Raw genomic sequence first — 22,124 nt, forward strand, 5'->3', positions numbered from 1 at the left:
TTCTCCTCTCCTTGCAGCCCTCTACACCCCTCCCTCTCTCTCTCTCCCTCTCTCTGTCTTTCTCCCTTTACACCCCTCCCTCTCCCTCTCTTTCTCGCTTTCTCCCCCTACACCCCTCCCTCTTCCTCTCTTTCTCTCACACTCTCTCTCTCTCTCTCTTTCACACTGTCACTCCCAGTGACACTTGCATTCTGTGTGTGCATGCGTGTGTGTCTGGCTGAAGGAGTCGAAATAGAGCGTGGGGGAAAGAGAACGAGAGCGTGGGGAAAAGAGAACGAGAGTAAGTGGGAGGGAGGGAGAGTGGACAACAGGATAAAGAGAGAGGGAGGGAGGGGGCATGTGTGTACGATTGTTACTCAAGGGCAGGGGGAAAAGAATAAGAAAATTGAAGTAAGCGCCATATCCTGTGGATTTCTCTGAATGCTGAAGTGACACACTCTTTTCCTGTCGGGGTGTAGAAAAAAAGATGGGAAGCTCGCACTTGCTCAACAAAGGCTTGCCTTTAGGTAAACACTAACCGTTGCCTTTTTGGGCACTTCCACGCATGAACTAAACTAAGCTCTCCTTTCTCCTATCTTTGTATGTGGTGTGTCTGTGCGTGTATGTCTGTGTGTGGGGGTGCGTATCGTACAGTACTCTGTACCCCTCCCCCTTCTTCCTTTCCTGCCTCCCCTCCCCCATCTTTTCTCTCTCTTTCTCCATTATCTTTCATCTCAGCCATTTACCCACAGAAAACGCTCTAATTGTGCTTTCTGAGTTTTGTATCTCATTCCTGTGTGTGTAATCAAGAAGAATAGGTACGGTGAACACAATAGTGCTGAGTTTAGATGTAGATACAGCTGCATGACCAGGAGGAGTGAAATGCCCACTATCTCTCCTAATGCTAGGAGCAGGGGGCTTCAGCAGGTACTCCTTGTGCATTGTGCAGCGGAGGGAAACAAACGGCTAAAGGAATACTAGTCACGGAGAAAAGAGAGTTTGTGTTCTACAGCTTGTATGCTTTTGTGTCTCTCTTTTGATTAGCTTTGGAGCAGCTGTGCATGTAGAGCTCCTGTTTTTCAGGGGAGATGTCTGAGCTTAGCGTCAGTTTTGAGTCATTGACTGAGATTTTCGGAGGTCTCTGGGCACAGTGTGAGACTGACTACGCTGTATTGTGTTGATATAAGCAGGCTCATTCAAACAGCTGCCTTCAGGATATATGAATGTGAACAGAGCATGATCTAATATTTAACACAGATTCCACTAACACAAACAATCTTTTGTTTAAATATCCATTCTATTGGATATTTCACCTTAGGCAATTCAGTATTTTTCACGTGTGTCAGTATGTATGTGTATGTGTGCAGGGAAGGGGGGGGGGGGGGGTTGTCACTTCAAAATACATATGTAGCATTAAGATAAAAAATGGTAATTCATTCATAATTGGCATAAAGCACCTAAATGAATGTGTACATGTTTTGAGAAGGGGAGGGGTGTGTCTCTAAATCTTGGTGCTCCTGTGGAAAGATGAGAAAGATGTACAGATTTGTACACTCTGAATTTTTTTTTTTTATATCATTACAGTAAAACAGAAATTGATAGATTTGATATAATAAAATATAGATATTCATAGATTTGATATCATTACAACAGATATTGATAGATTTGATATTATTAAAACATATTGATAGATTTGACATCATTACAACAGACATTGATAGATTTGATATGATTAAAACAGATATTGATAGATTTGACATCATCACAACAGATATTGATAGATTTGATATTATTAAAACAGATATTGATAGATTTGATATCATTCAAACAGATATTGATAGATTGTAAGGATCCTGTGTTTCTCCTGTCCATTAGTGGCTGTGTTGTTTTATGGTGATTAGCAGGCTTGTTCTTAAAGGCAACCTTTTCAGAACAAATGATTCTGTTGAGATCAAGCATTCATGTCTGGTGCTTCCTTAAGCTCAATGTGATTTTAAGCTTGCAGGTTGCTTTAGATGTGCATAGTGAATGCCTTGATTTGATAGATTCAACAAGTAAATAAAGAGTAAACAAGTAAATAGAGAGTAAACAAGTAAATAGAGTAAATTAATAAATATTCCAAATCCAAAACACTGCTGCCGCTGGGATGCCATGCTAACTAGCATCATATGTATGTAGGGATATATTAGTGTATTAGATACACACCAGCGGATATATTAGTGTATTTAAGTGTAGATACATATGAGAAGGTACATCAGTGTATTCCTATAGATACATACCAGAGGATACATCAGTGTATTACTATAGATACATACCAGAGGATACATCAGTGTATTCTAGTGTAGATGTCATGCCAGAGGATACATGAGTGATTTCATAAGCTGCAAACCTGCCAGTTCATTTGCCATTCCTCCCATTAAATCCTTTATCATTTTCAAATACCAAATGCCACTCAAATGCAGCCTATTAAGTGTACCTGAATCTGCCACTATGACTGTGATCTGACTAGTCAGCTGCAGCTCCAGCTCCATCTCATTCCTGAACTTTAGTATGATCACATTCATGAGAACAGAGGTAATGGTTACCATAGTGAAGGTAAACAATAATAGGGTTAAGGCCAAAACTTGATACATGCTGTATTGACCCCAAGGGATAAAACACAAGGTGCTGGCAAGACACTCCCCTCTTAGCTCAGCTTCAGTTATAGGCAGTTATATTGGGCTCTGAACATTAAGTTATCGTCAGTTATAGGCAGTGATTCTGTGCTCTGAACATTAAGTTATAGTCAGTTATAGTCAGTTATATTGAGCTCTCATTAATTTATCGTCAGTTATAGGCAGTGATAGTCAGTTATTGGCAGTGATAGTCAGTTATAGGCAGTGATGCTAGGCTCTGAACATTAAGTTATCGTCAGTTATAGGCAGTGATTCTGTGCTCTGAACATTAAGATATAGTCAGTTATAGTCAGTGATGCTGTGCTCTGAACATTAGTTATAGTCAGTTATAGTCAGTTATATTGTGCTCTAAACATTAAGGTATAGTCAGTTATAGGCAGTGATAGTCAGTTATAGGCAGTGATTCTGTGCTCTGAACGTTACAGTTATAGTCAGTTATATTGTGCTCTGAACATTAAGTTATAGTGAGTTATAGGCAGTGAAAGTCAGTTATAGGCAGTGATTCTGAGCTCTGAACATTAAAGTATAGTCAGTTATATTGGGCTCTGAACATTAAGTTATAGTCAGTTATAGTCAGTTATATTTTGCTCTGGACATTAAGTTAAAGTCAGTTATAGTTAGTTATAGTCAGTTATATTCAGTGATGCTATTCTCTGAACATTAAGTCACACTAAGCCTTTTGTTGTGTGACATGATACGGGGACAGTCAAAGGTAGACTCCATTGCTCTAAGCCAGTCTAGAACTAAGATTGAGATTGAGTGAATCAAAAAGATTGTTTTGCCATCATCATCATTACCATCATTGCACAATGTTTGTTTTAATACACATGCCATTGATGTCATTGATGCCGAAAAGGCTTGCAGTCTGACCCCACTCCCATCAGGATAGAATTCATAATGAAATCTGACATAGTTGAGGATAAACAACTGGCAAAGGTTGCACATCCAAACCAACTGGAAAAGGGTGCAAATCCAAACTAACTGGAAAATGGTGCACATCCAAACCAAGTTAGACAACATGTGCTGGAAACAGGGCAAATTTAGTGCAGACATTCTTCCCTTTCTATTTGACATGCCACTGAAACCAATGCCCATGTGAAACAGGTCTGTAGAGATTATAGAGGATTCACACTTGTCATGATCACACTTGCATGATACATCTGTGGTGAAAACGTAGAGGAATCACACTTTTCATGATAAATCTGTGGTGAAGAGTTTGCATCTCATATGGGGAATTAATGATATATTGTGAAATAATATATTTTGAATATTAATATTCATCATGATATTTAGTAGTGATCATACGGCCATCTAATATGGTCAGATATCTTTTGAAATGATGTTCATGTATTCTTCTGGCTCAGCTGGGTTGGGCACTGTGCTAACAACACCGAGGTTAAGGGTTTGAGTTCCAGTGAGCACAACACAGAGGCTAAGGGTTTGATTCTCAGTGAGCACAACACCGAGGTTAAGGGTTTGAGTTTCAGTGAGCACACACATTAACGGCACATGTATCTGTGCTGTGACTTCAGTCCTCAGCTCTCAATAAGAGCATCTACTAATGTCTGACATGTCTAATGGAGATAACTACATTATTCTCTGTTCTTAGTGAAAAAAGAGATATTGTAGACTGACAACTGAGTGCAGTCTCCCTATTCTCTCTCTTTCTCTCTCTCCATATTCTCTCTCTTTCCCTCTTCTCTCTCTCTCTCTCTCCCTATTCCCTCTCTCTCCCTATTCTCTCTTTTTCTCTCTCTCTCCCTCTTCACTCACTCTCCCTTTCTCTCTCTCTCCCTCTTCACTCACTCTCTCCCTTTATCTCTTCTCTCTCTCTCCCTATTCTCTCTCTCTCTCTTTCTCTCTCTCTCTCCCTATTCTCTCTCTCCCTTTCTCTCTCTCTCTCTCCCCAGGCATCAGACCTCCTATCATGAACGGACCGATGCACCCTCGCCCCCTAGTGGCGCTGCTGGATGGGCGCGACTGCACCGTGGAGATGCCCGTCCTGAAGGACGTGGCCACCGTGGCCTTCTGTGACGCTCAGTCTACCACGGAGATCCATGAGAAGGTCACACACACACACACACACATGAGAGAGTAGGGAGAGAGAGAGGCCTTCTGTGACGCTCAGTCCACCACGGAGATCCATGAGAAGGTCCCACACACACACACACACACACACACACACACACGAGAGAGTAGGGAGAGAGAGAGGCCTTCTGTGACGCTCAGTCCACCACGGAGATCCATGAGAAGGTCCCACACACACACACACACACACACATATGAGAGAGAGAGGCCTTCTGTGATGCTCAGTCTACCACGGAGATCCATTAGAAGGTCACACACACACACACACACACACACACACACACACACACACACACACACACACACACACACTCTCACACACATACACATACACACACACACACACACACACACAAAGAGAGAGAGAGAGAGAATAGGGAGAGAGAGGCCTTCTGTGACGCTCAGTCTACCACGGAGATCCATGAAAAGGTCATAGAAAGACTAATTTTTAAAATAACATCTGAATTATAGAATTTCACATCTGCTTTTGCTTCTCACGTTGTATTTAGTAAGTCACATCTATATAATTCTGTATCACCACATATTCTTAAACCAACTGGTTGATTTTGTAAATTCATAAATGTGCAGGCCTGCTAACCCCAGGAATACAAATGACCCTGAACCCTCGGTGCAGTGCAGGCTTACACCAACTGTGTGTAGTTACATCCACATCCAAATGACTGCAGGCTGTTTGTCTCCTTCTCTTTCAGGTACTCAACGAGGCTGTGGGTGCCTTGATGTATCACACTATCACACTAATGAGGGAGGACCTGGAGAAGTTTAAAGGACTTCGGATTATTGTTCGCATCGGAAGCGGCTTTGACAACATTGATCTGAAGTCTGCAGGAGACCTTGGTAAGTGAGGCTAGTCACAGATGTTTCTTTAAGTACTGAATTATAATGAGGGGCAGAATTACCAATGGGGAAAATGCTGAAGATTTGAATGATTAACCATTTTTTAACAATTCTTTTAAAAAGATCTCCAGTCCATCCTGTACTTAAATCTAGACAGAATAATAATAATAATAATGCATTTTATTTGTATAGCACACTTTCACATTCAAAGATGTCTCTGGGATTTAAAAGTAGTGATGGAGTCCAAAGCCCTAATGTTCTCCGGGAGCTTGTTCCAGAGTCGTGGCCCCAGCGAGGAGAAGGCACGATCTCCCATTCTGGACATATTTGTCCGGGGAACTGCAAGAAGGTTTGCTTGTCCAGACCTAAGAGTCCTTGGTGTGAGATGAGGGGTGAGGAGATCCTGGAGATAGGCCGGACCGCTGGTGTTTATGGCCTTCTGAACTAAAAGTAGGACTTTGAAGTTTATTCTCTGGTTGATTGGAAGCCAGTGGAGGGAGTGGAGGACTGGGGTGATGTGTTCGGATCTCCTTGTCTTGGTGAGAACCCGGGCAGCACTGTTTTGAACATACTGCAGCCTCTGGATGGTTTTTGCTGGAAGACCTGCCTGCAGAGAGTTGCAGTAGTCAAGACGGGGGCTGATGAATGCGTGCACCAGCTTTTCTGCGGCATATCTATAAGCTATCTACACGACTTTTTTTATGTCTACATTGACTCGGTTAGTTGTGTATACGCAAAACGAGTGTTGCCAAAGATTGTAGGTCTTAACTGAAGCACTCTAGACCATTATTGATCGGTTATGCTAACGCGTAGACAAAAAAAACATTGAAACAAATGGTAGCTTCTAGCCTTGAGTGCTAATTAAGTAACGTGAGCAGGCATATCTCAACAGATATTGACAGCGCATTCATTTTGAAAGAGGAACAGAGAAACGCGATCAAGGCATTTGTCGATTGAAAAGATGTTTTTGCCGTTCTTCCTACGGGATCAGGTAAAAGTTTAATCTATCAGATGGTAATAATACTACGTTGCTCTGATTGGTTCTAGGTATCCAATTCAGCAAAGAGGAATTTTCTTTCCTGGTTCGTTGAAACACGCCCCATAATCACAGCCCAATGGTTCGGTCTCAGACTCATATTCTGACTAGAATTATGAGTATGACATCGTCAGGCTAAGTCAACTATAGACTACGAATGTTTCATCCAACAGATATCGCTGTGTGTTACATAATTATACTTCAAATCATAGTCAACTATACTAATGTTTCATCTAACAGGTATCACTGTGTGTAACATAATTATACTTCAAATCATAGTCAACTATACTAATGTTTCATCCAACAGGTATCGCTGTGTTTAACATAATTATACTAATGTTTCATCAAACACGTATCGCTGTGTGTAACATAATTATACGAATGTTTCATCCAACAGGTATCGCTGTGTGTAACATAATTATACTTCAGATCATAGTCAACTATACTAATGTTTCATCCAACAGGTATCGCTGTGTTTAACATAATTATACTAATGTTTCATCAAACACGTATCGCTGTGTGTAACATAATTATACGAATGTTTCATCCAACAGGTATCGCTGTGTGTAACATAATTATACTAATGTTTCATCAAACACGTATCGCTGTGTGTAACATAATTATACGAATGTTTCATCCAACAGGTATCGCTGTGTGTAACATAATTATACTTCAGATCATAGTCAACTAAACTAATGTTTCATCCAACAGGTATCGCTGTGTGTAACATAATTATACTAATGTTTCATCAAACAGGTATCGCTGTGTGTAACATAATTATACGAATGTTTCATCCAACAGGTATCGCTGTGTGTAACATAATTATACTTCAGATCATAGTCAACTATACTAATGCCTCATCCAACAGGTATCGCTGTGTGTAACATTATACTTCAGATAATAGTGTGGGATATTTTAAAATGAGTTACAAGAAATGTTACATAATTAATTAGTTTGAGGGTTAATCACACACACACAACGATTTCAAATGAGGAAAAGGGGTGGGTCATAAGACTCAGTTTAGAAGCTTTCTGATTGGATGGAGTCAGGTTAGAGGTGAGCATTTTGATTGGGTTAAAGGGTCAGCCAGTCAGGGCTGTAGTGGGAATGTCAGATTAGGTTTTAAATATGTGGCACGGGTTGATTTTGTGAGAAACTTTGCCGGGAACTTTCTCTTATCGTTGTTTAACCTCTGCAATAATAAACCGTACTGAGACCCACCATCTGCTGTTCGACTTCTGCTTAAATGGGACCGCGTGTGTGTATATTTTAGACACCACAATAGTCAACTATACTGATGTTTCATCCAACAGGTATCGCAGTGTGCAACATGCCAGCAGCATCTGTAGAGGAGACGGCTGACTCCACCCTGTGTCACATCCTCAACCTGTACCGCCGGACCACGTGGCTGCACCAGGCGCTGCGGGAGGGCTCCCGGGTCCAGAGCGTTGAGCAGATCCGGGAAGTAGCATCTGGTGCCGCACGGATCCGAGGAGAGACACTGGGAATCATTGGTCTGGGTCAGTATAGAACACATTCATTGGTCTGGGTCAGTCAGTACCAAACACATTCATTGGTCTGGGTCAGTATAGAGCACAATCATTGGTCTGGGTCAGAACAGAACACATTTGACACCTACACCATGCCTCCAGTGCCTAATATATTGCCACCAGTCCCTTATATATTGCTCTGTAAAAGAGGAATATATTTGTTGGAAGCTTAATAAATAATTTATACTAGGTACATATATCAACTTACTTATCCAAATTCAGAATCAGAATCAGAAAGGTTTTTACTGCCATGTAGGTTTCACCTACCAGGAATTTTCTGTGGTACGTTGGTGCAAACAAAAAACATACACAATAAACAGTAACAATACACATATAAAGTGATTTTTCAAACATAAGAAAAACTAAATATAAAATATATATAAACATTTACAGAACATGTTTCGGGATAAGAGTCCGTGTTTGGGGGCCGGGGTCCCGGGCCTTGTTGATGAGGCCAGCCGCAGACGGGAAGAAGCTGCTCTGGCGGCGTGAGGTTTTGTCCTGATGGACCACAGCCTTCTGCAGGAAGGATTTTGTGACCAGGGTGGGAGGGGTCGGCCATCATCTTCCCTGCACGCCTCAGGGTCCTGGATGCATACAGGTCCTGGAAAGATGGCAAATTGCAGCCAATCACCTTCTCAGCAGAACGAATGACACGCTGGACACGCTTTTGTCCTTGGCAGTGGCAGCAGCATACCAGAGGGTGATGGAGGAGGTGAGGATGGACTCAATGATGGAGGTGTAAAAGTTCACCTTTGGCAGGTTGAACTTCTTCAGCTGCCACAGAGGTTCATCCTCTGATGATGTGAGGTGAGGGAGATGATGTTCAGCTCCCACTTGAGGTCCTGGGAGATGATGGTGCCCAGGAAGCGGATGGACTCCACACTGTCAACTGGGGAGTCACTCAGGGTGATGGGGGTTGGTGGGGCTGGGTTCTTTCTGAAATCCTCAACCATCTCCACTGTTTTCAGAGCATTTAGCTGCAGGTTGTTTTTTTCACACCAGGTCACCAGATGATCAATCTCCCACCTGTAGGCAGACTCATCCCCACCAGAGATGAGCCCAATGAGGGGGATATCGTCCGCGAACTTGAGGAGCTTGACGGACTGGTGACTGGAGGTGCAGCTGTTAGTGTACAGCGAGAAGGGAAGAGGGGAAAGAACACAGCCTTGAGGGGAACCTGTGCTAATGGTCCAGGGGTCAGAGACATGTTTTCCCAGCCGCACGTGCTGCCTGCAGATGGAGTCTGGCACACTCAGCCGGAGAATCTTGTCCTGTAGCAGAGCAAGGATGATAGTGTTAAAGACAGAGCTGAAGTCCACAAACAGGATCCTGGCATAGGTTTCTGAGGAGTCCAGGTGCTGGAGGATGGAGTGAAGGGCCATGTCAGACCTGTTAGCTCTGTAGACAGAGGTCAGAGCAACGGGTCTGTAGTAATTAAGTCCTGTGATCTTTGTTTTTTTGGGGACAGGGATGATGGTTGAGGTTTTGAAACAAGCTGGTACGTGGCATGACTTCAGTATTAAAAATGCCTGTAAACACCTGAGACAGCTGTTTGCTTCTGTGTACTCATCCAGACTGTTGGTAGCGGTCTTGAAGACCTCCCAATCAGTACAGTTCAAGCATGCCTGAGATCCTCCACAACTTCACTGGTCCACTGCTTAGATGTCCTCACAACAGGTATACTTTCATCTAAATTAACTCCCTGACTTGTAGCTTTCTGTTCCTCTTTTTCCAGGTCGTGTTGGTCAGGCAGTAGCGCTGAGGGCCAAGGCCTTTGGCTTCAATGTGATCTTCTACGACCCGTATCTGTGTGACGGGATAGAGAGAGCTCTGGGTCTCCAGAGAGTCAGCACCCTGCAGGACCTCCTATTCCACAGCGACTGCGTCACGCTGCACTGCAGCCTGAATGAGCACAACCATCACCTCATCAATGACTTTACCATCAAGCAGGTACGGGCACAACCATCACCTCATCAATGACTTTACCATCAAGCAGGTACGGGCACAACCATCACATCATCAACGACTTTACCATCAAGCAGGTACGGGCACAACCATCACATCATCAACGACTTCACCATCAAGCATGTAGTGGAAGTCATGGTTACACTTTGGTATGACGAAATACCTGCAAATCGAATTCAAATGTGTTGCGGTATCATAGCACTGTGTGTTCAGCTCCAAGATAGGCACCTTAACCCTAACCCTATGTGTTCAGCTTCAGGATAGGCACCTTAACCCTAACCTTAACCCTAACCCTATGTGTCCAGCTCCGGGATAGGTACCTTAGCCCTAACCCTATTTGTCCAGCTCCAGCAAGGCACCTTAACCCTAATCCTATGTGTTCAGCTTCAGGATAGGCACCTTAACCCTAACATAGGCACCTTAACCCTTACCCTATTTGTTCAGCTTCAGGATAGGCAGTGAATGCCCTGCTCCATCATAGCTTTATTGATGCTCATGTCTGTCTGGTGTTATGTTAAGGATGTAATGCATATTTTATTAATGTCTGTCTGATGTTATGTTAAGTATCTAATGCATCATTTATAAATACTGAGCATTTGAGTTCTGACCACTTTCAGTACTATAAAGTACTATAAAGCATAACTGATGTAGATGCATCTGTGCGTATTCCTGATGAATACATGGGATTAGTGGAAGTGCAGAGATAAACAATCAACTCTTCAAATGACTTTCAGGCCTGACTATCAATCTTTTGCACAGACGGAAGCCATTTGGGCAATATTAAATATAACATTTATCACCTGTCTGCATACACACTGTCTGTGATTTAGATGCGTCAGGGGGCTTTCCTGGTCAACTCCGCCCGAGGGGGGTTGGTGGATGAGAAGGCCCTGGCACAGGCTCTGAAGGAGGGGAGGATACGGGGAGCAGCCCTGGACGTCCACGAGACGGAGCCCTTCAGGTGAGGGTGCAGATGTGTGTAGTGTGTGTGTGTGTGTGTGTGTGTGTGTGTGTCTGTAGTGTGGAGACTTGTGGTGGAGACGGAGCCCTTCAGGTGAGGGTGTAGACGTCTGGTACTTTTTGAATCTTAAACTGTAATAAAAAACGTCATTTTTACTCGTGTCCTGATGTGTAGGTCTATTGTATATACAATGGAATTATTTTATATGGGTCTCTCATCTTGGTTAACCACTTCCTGCACTGTTTCCGGTCTTTGACTAAAACTATTTCTAAGCTGGTTGGGGTTGACAGTAGTCTGGGAAGTCCCGCCCCCCATCTTCCTGCCAATTTGATTTTGCCTCTGAAGTGGGTCTGGCAAAGATTGGATAGCAGTTCATTTCAACATTTCCAGAATCTCTGGAGCCAATCACAAACTGGCTTTTGGCTACCTGGCGCGCCATTGGCGAATTTAAAAAAACCACGGCTACGTAACAAAATCTACTGCACAGAGAGTTTTTATACATTGGACATGGTGGCCGCCGAAGCACCGCAAAACTTCAATAAGGCAAGTTTTCTTTGAAAACAGAACAGAAACTTGCCCTGGAACAATTCATACAGAAAAAATATGTGTTTGCTTTATTACCGATCGTTGTATCGTTGTATAGTAGCCTATCGTTGGTCTGATTGGTTAAAGGCGTGTCCAATTACGTGACTGAAGTGGACCGCTGTTGAGTAGTTTGCCAGACCAACTGAGCAAAGGAAATGCAGTGAAGGGGCGGGGAATTCCCAGACAAGGTTGACAGAGCTCTTCAGTAAACATCCCTCTCTGTTCTTCTCCTCTCCTCTCCTCTCCTCGTCTCTCTCTCAGTTTCAGCCAGGGGCCGCTGAAGGATGCCCCCAATCTGATCTGCACCCCGCACGCGGCCTGGTACAGCGAGCAGGCGTCCATCGAGATGAGGGAGGAGGCGGCACGGGAGATCCGCAGGGCAATCACAGGTAACCGTCACCTTACAGGTCATCTGATGGGGTGTGACGACCTTTAACCCCTCTAACTAGTCCAGACACTGAGTCATGCCATCATCACTGCTGTCTTGTGAGTAAAACATTGAGTAATGCCATCATCAGTCTTCAGGTTCAGTGTAAAACAGGCATAGAAGGAAACTCTGCATGAAACATTTAAAGTTTAAACAAAGAGTAAAAACAGACTTGATAGTATCAATTGTGTTCAAACATATGGTTTAAATATGGTGCAGAAAAATTGCCTGTGGGTCTTGTGACTTGTGACTTTTTTTCGCATTAGCACTGCATGGTAATTCGGTTTCTACCCCTGATGAAGAATTAGCCAATGAAACAGATGTCTCATTTTGCTTAAACAGACTAAAAGAAAAGAAGAGTAAAGAAGAAGATTACTAGACAGTAACAGTCTTCTTGTATCTTGTAGGTCGCATTCCAGACAGTCTGAAGAACTGTGTTAACAAAGAGTTCCTGAACCAAACTACACACTGGGCCACTGTAGATCCCTCCACCATGCATCCAGAACTCAACGGAGCCTACAGGTAATACTCCCCAACAACCACACACACACACACACACAGGTAACACTCCCCAACAACCATACACACACACACACACACACACACACAGGTAACACTCCCCAACAACCACACACACACACACACACACACACACACACACAGGTAACACTCCCCAACAACCACACACACACACACACACACACACACTCAGGTAACACTCCCCAACAACCACACACACACACTCCCCAACAACCTGAGACACACACACACACAGGTAACACTCCCCAACAACCACACACACACACACACACACACACACACACACACACACAGGTAACACTCCCCAACAACCACACACACACACACACACACACACACACACACACACACACACACACACACACACACACACACACACAGGTAACACTCCCCAACAACCACACACACACACACACACACACACACACACACAGGTAACACTCCCCAACCACGGACATATGGCTCCATATATAACCAATACAGTCACATATAAGGGTTCTGCTCCATGCATCACCAATAGCAACACTTTGTTGTCAAATCGCTGTATATGCATGACCTGTTAATGGTGTATGTATCACCTCCAATACAGATATGTGGATTCTTGTTTTGTAATCCTTTTCTCTGAAAGCTTTGCTCCTCAAAGCTATATTGTCAATCTTAGGTATCCAGCGGGCGTGGGAGGCCTGGTGTCTGGGGGGCTTCCCCCGCCCATCGAGGGCATTCTGCCCAGCACCGTGCCCATCACTCACAGCCTGCCCAGCGCCACCCACCCGCCCCACGCCCCGTCCCCAGGCAACGCAGGTAAAGCTGAACCCGACAGAGAACAGCACCCTAATGAGCAGCTGTAGTTACACACACATACACACACACACACCCCAATGAGCAGCTGTAGTTACACACACACGCACACACACACCCCAATGAGCAGCTGTAGTTACACACACACACACACACACACACACACACACACACACACACACACACACACACACACACACACACACACACACACACCCCAATGAGCAGCTGTAGTTTCTCTCCTAAAGTTGCTCGTTTGACTTATCGTCTTAAAGAAGAGGACAAAGTCATGAACAGCTTGAACAACTGGCAACATTTCCCACGGAGTTCCCTTTGGTCTAATTGTGTCTTGTTTTATTTCATGAGTTTAAAAATGAGAATTGTATGCATTTAGAGTGAAAAGAAAATAGTCTCTGTAAAACAACTCTACTTTGTAGTTTGTCTGAGTACAGTGGGCATTTTTTTTAATCTGTTGTGTGTCTTGGCTTCTTGTTCGGCAAAAGTAGTTATGACATGAATGTACCCTGGTTTACATACAGTTGAAATTGATGCTGTTGCAGTCAAATGATGAAAATGTATCTTAAATTATTTGAAAGTCCACCAATTGTTTCTAGTAATGCAGGTTCAATGTTAACCCTTAAGGCCCGTCCACATTGACCAGCACTAACTGTAACCGCTTCGCTATTAGCATCCACACTGACCGGCGATAAGGAAAGCCTCTCAGTAAAATCCTTCATGTTTTATTGTGACACTGTTAAAATCCGATGATCATTCATGCAATTACTCTGAAAGGGATACCAAGGATATCTTTCTTTGTGTCATTATCGTCATAGTGTGCGGTGTGGACGTTGGCGTTCTTATGAACTAGAGTGACTTTTAAAGGGGCTATATGTAAGACTGACAAGCTGGCAGTTGTGTAGGAGGCAGTGTATTTCTACGCATCCCTACCTCCTCTCCCTTTTCAGAAGTAAACCAATGTGGGGGAGGCTGAAAGCTACGTACATGAAAACATTTATATGATTTGATTGATATCTAGGCTGATATTAATGTCTCAATTGATATTTATATGTTACATTAACAGACCCCTTTACATCGTCATGTTGGCACTTGAGCTTTAAAGTTAGCTGATAGTTTACGCCCTTGAGCTTTAAAGCTAGCTGATAGTTTACGCCCTTGAGCTTTAAAGCTAGCTGATAGTTTACGCACTTGAGCTCTAAAGCTAGCTGTTTAAGCACTTGAGCTAGCCGTAGTTTAAGCACTTATGTTAACCTGTGGATTTGCCACTGAGCTACTTGTTGATATGAACTACTACAGGATAGCCATGCTTAGTTGAGTCCACTTGTAAATTCTATCCAGCACTCTGAAAATTGATTGAGGCTCTGATGGTAAAAAAATGGAGTATCCATGATTAGCAAACACTTTAACTCTATTTATTTGTATCCTCTGAGATGGAATTTTAGCAATTAAAAGCACAATTCCTGACAGTGTGCCTGTGATGGCACCCTTCCTTTGCTTAGCTGTATCAGAATCAGAATCAGAATTCTGTTTCTGATTCTGATACAGTTAACTGTTTATCTGCAGTGACTCGCTAGTTCCTCTTGAGATGAGAGAGGACGGAGCAGCTCTAGCTGGTTACCATGCTAACTTTAGCGGATATCTGGGCAATACAGTGCACAGGAGCTGGTAAGCATGCTAACTTTAGCAGACATCTGGGATCTGGGCCATACAGTGCACAGGTGTTTTTGACATTGCATTTGTTCACAGTCCTAAACGGTTAGTTAAACGTTTTAAACTAAAATTCTTACATATAGCACCTTTAAAACAACATTTTACCGTTATCATTATAGGAGTCGTTGGCAGTGTGGGCGGACCTTTATTCTGTGTGTTTTAACCATCCCCAATAAGCCCCAAATGGGGCAGTTTTGCACATCTTCTCAGGAAAATACCCCCCCCCCCCCCCCCCAAAGCAATTTAGAGTGTTGTGGTTTGTTAGTATTGACTCAAAAATATACATAATGTGAACTCATTCATTTAAAGGAGCATGTATTCTTTTCTGTGTGAAACGATAACATCATCTATTAAAAAAAAAAAAATTGTCTTGTGCAAAGCCAACTTCATGCTTGCCTGTCCATGTGTGAACTGATTGTTCCCTGTTGAATAGTGGAAGCAGACTATTGCCTACAGTGATATCTTCCTGGTTACGTGGTAGGCTAGCAATACATATATGTATCTACTGTATTTATCTATATATTAGTGCTGTCAAAATAAACCCACACATTTTTGCAATTGATTTGAAAAATGATATGAATGCGGCAGTTTGGCTTTTGTTATTATTTCTGTTAGTACATGTCTGCTAAAGTTAGCATGTAAGTTCATAAGTAATGGCCAAATATCTGTGAGCATCCCACATACACCTGAAATGGAACTTAATTGTGAAACTTACAAGTTTTTTGAGCGCTTCCACTTAAAACCTAATCAAACGGGCTGCACACCATGCTCTAGTTACCGACCAGCTTACCAAGTCACTTACTCCCTCCGTAGTATCTCCTGATAATTTCTAACGGGGGGGAGGGGCTCTGCCCTTAAATCTGTCTCTCTTCTTCTCTGCTTCTCAGAGTCTCAATCGGAATCCTTGTTTCAAAATAAAAGTCCCCTCACACTTTACATGCTACACGAAAAACATGCCTTTCAACTTGACATTCTTTTGATGGCCTTGATGATTTTATTGGAAATCTGTAGTTCACAGGAGAGAATCTGTGTTCAAAGTTGAAATATGCTGTCAAAGAATAGTATTTGAATTTAAATATACTTCCTTTGTGTTTATTGTACATTAATCATGTGATTTTAGCTTCAGTATTCAGAAAACAAATCACAGCAATTTGTGGGATTCATTTTTAATTGATTGACAGCACTACTATATATATATACAGACACACATACAAACACATTCAGATACACATACACACACAAATATTAAATATTATTTTTTTGTTAAACAAGATCCAAAAAGAGGTGTTTGTGACCGTATGCATTTGTATGAATTATTTTAAAAAGAAATAAAACACCAGTGAAAATGTTGTGTTGTGTCTGTGATTATGAACTCTTAAATGAAATGAACTGTAGTTTGGATAGTGAGAAGGATGTCGCCTAATAATCATGTATATGTGATACTCTCTGATGCCACATGGTGGCGTAGCAGCAGCAGTGAGTTCTGTGCACACATTGCTCTCACAGTAACAGTATTAACTTCAGTGCTTTGTGTAGCTGACATTTATTTTATGTCAGTTTCATGGAATGAAACCTTTTTATTTACAGCAGGATACATGTTTGTATTTACTTCAGGGTACATATTTGTGTTTACTGCAGGATCCATGTTTCTGAGATATTCTATGATGTCATTGGGGAACAGTTTCATATGGGCGCAGTTCACCATGGCTTTGATATACAAACATTGTCCATATGCCATTTTACGATATATTTCTGGATTAGAGCATAATTATTTGATTTTAGAAGCCCAGTGTTAACATTTGTATACTGTCATCTAATCATTTTTAATTTGAATGGCTCACGTATGTTAATAAAAGTATTAAAGCAACAGTGAGTAGGTTTTTACTACTTTTTGGGGAATGTTTTTGATGGCAACTAGTTTTTGATCATTAATGAATCCTTCATCCAAATGTATTATGACTATTAAGTCATGATGTTAAGGTCAGATAAACACATCTGTTTCTCCCACAAGCTGCTCGTTACTCAAAACCCTGTGAAAATAGAACAGGGTGTACAGTACCTCATACATCACTTAGCTAGATTTCTTTTTCAGTGACAAATGTGATGATCTCTGAAACTGTCCCACTAGCTGGGAGGCCTCCTATAGAGTGGACACACACATGTCCTCAGTACCTATGCAGTGGCCAATTAGGATATTTAAAACAGTATCTATGCAGTGGCCAATCAGGCTTTTTAAAACAGTATCTATGCAGTGGCCAATCAGGCTTTTTAAAACAGTATCTATGCAGTGGCCAATCAGGCTTTTTAAAACAGTATATATGCAGTGGCCAATCAGGCTTTTTAAAACAGTATCTATGCAGTGGCCAATCAGTCTTTTAAAACAGTATCTATGCAGTGGCCAATCAGGCTTTTTAAAACAGTATCTTTGCAGTGGCCAATTAGGATATTTAAAACAGTATCTTTGCAGTGGCCAATTAGGATATTTAAAACAACGACAACTGGCCCTTTCGGCAGAGGGAAGGGTGTAGTTATGTCTATATTTCTTGCTTGATTAAGAATCATGAAGTTGGCCCTGCATTAGTCATGTTAGCTGTCCACATGCTACTTTAGCATTTGTACCAGTTAAGACACAGGTTAGGAGAACTGCCTTGGCCAGTATATGAACCACAGCGTACACATTTATACATATTCTGCACTCATCAATTTCATGATGTTCTTCTTTAATATACAGATATTATGGTATGGTACTTTCTTCTCTGCTTTGTGCATTTTACATTGTATTAACTGCATTGTTGACAGTTGCATGGTGACCTTGAGTGTCATGAAAGGCGCCTTATAAATAAAATGTATTATTAGTATTATTATTAGCATCTTTGAATTTCCCTGTGCTAGCATGCTAGCGAGCTAGCTTTGGAAGCAGCCAGTGTTGAATAGAGGCCTGATTCCCACAACGGAATTCATCAGCCTCAGACTCCATCCACTGCCAGCTTTTCCAGACATCCCTTTCCTGACTTGATGGAGCCCCCCTGGCATTGTTCACTACCCACAGAATATGGTAACATGATTTAGGTGTTAAGGCAGGAAAACATTTATAAAACAAAACACAAAATAAAGGTAAAAATGTCTTTATATTATTGTGTACAATCAGAGGCTATGTTGCAGAAGTATTAACTCTATAAATTGTTTGTCCTCTAAATATGAGAAGTCAACGACCTTGAAACACTGCTGATGTAGCCAGAAATATTATTTTCTGAACAGGATGACAATAAATAATGTCCTACAATAAAGCAGAGTACTGGCCTACAACACTACAACAATAACATGAGTTTGGAAGTTCATGGGGTTACCAGAGTTTGAATATGGTGACCCACTTACAACTCTTAATAACCACCGGAGTAAGGCATATGGTACAGGATCCAGTCAGAGTAAAGCATATGGTACAGGATCGAGTCGGAAGAGTGCATATGGTACAGGATCGAGTTTGAGTAGTGCATATGAGTTGGAGTCGCAGTAGTGCATATGAGTAGGAGTCGCAGTAGTGCATATGAGTAGGAGGCACAGTGGTGCATATGAGTAGGAGTCGCAGTAGTGCATATGAGTAGGAGCCGCAGTAGTGCATATGAGTAGGAGTCGGAGTAGTGCATATGAGTAGGAGTCACAGTAGTGCATATGAGTAGGAGTCGCAGTGGTGCATATGAGTAGGAGTCGCAGTAGTGCATATGAGTAGGAGTCGGACTAGTGCATATGAGTCGGAGTCGGAGTAGTGCATATGAGTCGGAGTCGGAGTAGTGCATATAAGTCGGAGTAGTGCCTCTGGTACAGGATCGAGTCGCAGTAGTGCATATGAGTCGAAGTCGGAGTAGTGCATATGAGACGGAGTCTGAGTAGTGCATATAAGTCGGAGTAGTGCATATGAGTCTGAGTCGGAGTAGTGCATATGAGTCAGAGTAGTGCATATGAGTCTGAGTCGGAGTAGTGCATATGAGTCGGAGTCGGAGTAGTGCATATGAGTCGGAGTAGTACATATGAGTCGGAGTAGTGCCTCTGGTACAGGATCAAGTCGGAGTAGTGCCTCTGGTACAGGATTGAGTCGGAGTAGTGCATATGAGTCGGAGTAGTGCCTATAAGTCGGAGTTGGAGTAGTGCATATGAGTCCGAGTAGTGCATATGAGTCAGAGTAGTGCATATGAGTCTGAGTCGGAGTAGTGCATATGAGTTGGAGTAGTGCATATGAGTAGGAGTCGCAGTAGTGCAGTAAAGTTTAAATACCATGCTATACTCTGTTACTTCAGTCATTCATGTTTACTGTTAAATGGTAAATAATAAAATGTGGACACCAAGAAACATAATCTGGATTGGATTATATTAAAGCCTACTATGTGGTGCTGAAGTGGGCACTGAAAAGATCAGCATCCCTTTGATAATATACTGAACAGAGGTTGTAGAAGGAGTCCTTCAGCTCCTGCACCTCCTGCACCCATTCACACAGGTTGGAGAAGGAGACCATGCCAACATTGGCCCCAACATTGCCGTTTTTTTTTAGTACTTGCCGTTTGCAAATATGAACTCCTGATAAGGTGAAGAAACTGAAGAAAACGGTTCAGACATCAGAGATGTGCAATATGAAAATCATTAAATACTAGAAACATCAGAGATGTGCAATATGAAGATCATTAAATACTAGAAACATCAGAGATGTGCAATATGAAAATCATTAAATACTAGAAACATCAGAGATGTGCAATATGAAGATCATTAAATACTAGAAACATCAGAGATGTGCAATATGAAGATCATTAAATACTAGAAACATCAGAGATGTGCAATATGAAGATCATTAAATACTAGAAATGAGACTCCCCTACTAAAAGATTCCCCTACTTGGAGAGTGAACTGGTGCCAACCTTGAAAGTGAAAATGGCAATATCAGGTGTTCAGCACCACGGTGTTCTCTTGTAATGTAATCCCTCACTATATCAGGTGTTCAGCACCACGGTGTTCTCTTGTAATGTAATCCCTCACTATATCAGGTGTTCAGCACCACTGTGTTCTCTTGTAATGTAATCCCTCACTATATCAGGTGTTCAGCACCACTGTGTTCTCTTGTAATGTAATCCCTCACTATCCATGACATTTGGAAACAGGAAAGCTCTTGTGAAATGCACCTTAAAGGCGTCAGTAAATGTTTTACCAGTGCTTGAGCATCAAGGAAGGATAATCTTTGTTGTAGAAGTACGCAAGTGGTTGGTTCCGCAATGACATATCACCTGGAAATCTTTCAAATCTTTATACATAATCTGTTTCCTCTCTCCACTTCTTCAAACCAGATGATGAGGAGGCAGTATACTGAAAGTCTGTGAATGCTATCAATCATTTGTCTGTTGCTCAACATCTTCACTCATTTGGGCTAAATGGTTTATGGGCATTTGCATTCTACTAAACTAAGAAGTCAGTCAGTAGATCATCATGAAATCAAACATCGTTCCCATAACTCTGTGTGATCTAATCCCTTTACTCTGCGTGATCTAATCCCATAACTCTGCGTGATCTAATCCCTTTACTCTGCGTGATCTAATCCCATTACTCTGCGTGATCTAATACCATTACTCTGCGAGACATAATCCCATTAGTTCATTACTCTGCGTGATCTAATCCCATTAGTTCATTACTCTGCGTGATCTAATCCCATTAGTTCTTTACTCTGCGTGATCTAATCCCATTAGTTAATTACTCTGCGTGATCTAATCCCACTAGTTCTTTACTCTGCGTGATCTAATCCCATTAGTTCATTACTCTGCGTGATCTAATCCCATTAGTAGGGATGGGAACCGAAACCCGGTTCTTGTTTAGAACCGGTTCCTAATGAGCCGAATCTTTGGAATCGTTAGCCAAATTCAAAACGTCTGTAAACGGACCTCTGTGCCGTTTGCGCATGCGCGAACCCTTTAACAAATCAGACCGCAGCAGAAATGGCAACTAGACAGAAGCGATCTAAAGTGTGGCTTTATTTCACTCGAACAAATGCAAACATGGTCACTTGTAACGTCTGTAAAACATGTATTTCGTCAAAGGGAGGAGGTACATCTACTATGAATAAGCACTTGAGCACACAACATGGTATTAAATTACAAGATTGTCATGTTTTTGACTAACTAACGACGGCGCTTCATCCCTAATTTACCAAGGTAAACTCCTCAAAATGTTTTATCATAACGTTGTTACTCGTGTGTTATCAGCAAACGTTTGCGTTGTCGTGTTAACCATAACTAAACTTAGCATTTAATTGCTTAACAGAATGGGCGATGTTGGACATTGTCATATAACGTAGGCTAGCTTAGCTGTAGAATCTTCTATTTTCAGCCGTTGGCTTGAGGCAGAGGTAGTGCTTGCCTCCCCTCTGTTGGTTCTAGAAAGTTTGCTGATAACACACGAGTAACACCGTTATGATAAAACATTTTGAGGACTTTACCTTGGCTTGGTAAGTCAGGGATGAAACGCAAAAGACTCCGTTAATAATGGCGTTGCCTAGCAACGCGTGCAGCTCCCTAGATATGGATACGTTTCTCTTTCAATTCAGTGGCAGCAATAGTTAAATTTTAAATATACTGAGTGCCTAGTTTGCGAATCATCTTTGTTCAAATACGTATGTGAGGCATTGTGTGCATGATACAAGTAAGTATGTTTCAGTACGTTATTGTGTTTGTAGTGGGTTCTACATTGCTATTAGAAGCGTTAAGCATAATAGTTCACAATTAGCCATACAACCAAGCAACCTACAAGAAAATATACAGTCCTTCAGTTTACTCAATAACAAGTAGGTATGTTGACATAGAATGTTCGCCGCGAGCGGTTGTTGTCTCAATAACATGATCCACTCTGCGTTAATACTGTCAATATGTGTCATACAAAATTCACTCCTCGCCGCCTGGTGAGA

At 42.0% G+C, this 22,124-nt stretch overlaps 1 protein-coding gene across 2 annotated transcripts; it reads left to right on the forward strand.

The window, feature by feature from the left end:
* Positions 1-178: 178 nt before the first annotated feature.
* ctbp1 (C-terminal binding protein 1) lies at positions 179-16,488 on the forward strand. Of its 2 annotated transcripts, none has more exons than XM_080841347.1 (9): positions 179-280; positions 4,565-4,719; positions 5,453-5,597; positions 7,947-8,153; positions 9,922-10,136; positions 10,982-11,112; positions 11,959-12,086; positions 12,532-12,646; positions 13,293-16,488. In XM_080841347.1, the coding sequence occupies exons 1-9, from the start codon at positions 202-204 to the stop codon at positions 13,510-13,512; spliced, it is 1,395 nt and encodes a 464-aa protein (XP_080697473.1). In that variant the 5' UTR covers positions 179-201; the 3' UTR covers positions 13,513-16,488. The 2 variants fall into 2 exon arrangements, with proteins under 2 accessions (XP_080697473.1, XP_080697474.1); XM_080841348.1 differs by lacking the exon at positions 179-280 and adding an exon at positions 378-506.
* Positions 16,489-22,124: the final 5,636 nt, after the last annotated feature.

The sequence above is a fragment of the Sprattus sprattus genome, assembly GCF_963457725.1.
Source record: "Sprattus sprattus genome assembly, chromosome: 6".
NCBI lineage: Eukaryota > Metazoa > Chordata > Actinopteri > Clupeiformes > Clupeidae > Sprattus > Sprattus sprattus.

Excerpts from the sequence above, each read along its gene's own strand:
- ctbp1 (XM_080841347.1), top strand. The coding sequence starts at position 202 with ATGCGTGTGTGTCTGGCTGAAGGAGTCGAAATAGAGCGTGGGGGAAAG. Across the intron at positions 281-4,564 it reads GTGGGGAAAAGAGAACGAGA|GCATCAGACCTCCTATCATG; the intron begins GTAAGTGGGAGG and ends CTCTCTCCCCAG. Across the intron at positions 4,720-5,452 it reads CCACGGAGATCCATGAGAAG|GTACTCAACGAGGCTGTGGG; the intron begins GTCACACACACA and ends CTTCTCTTTCAG.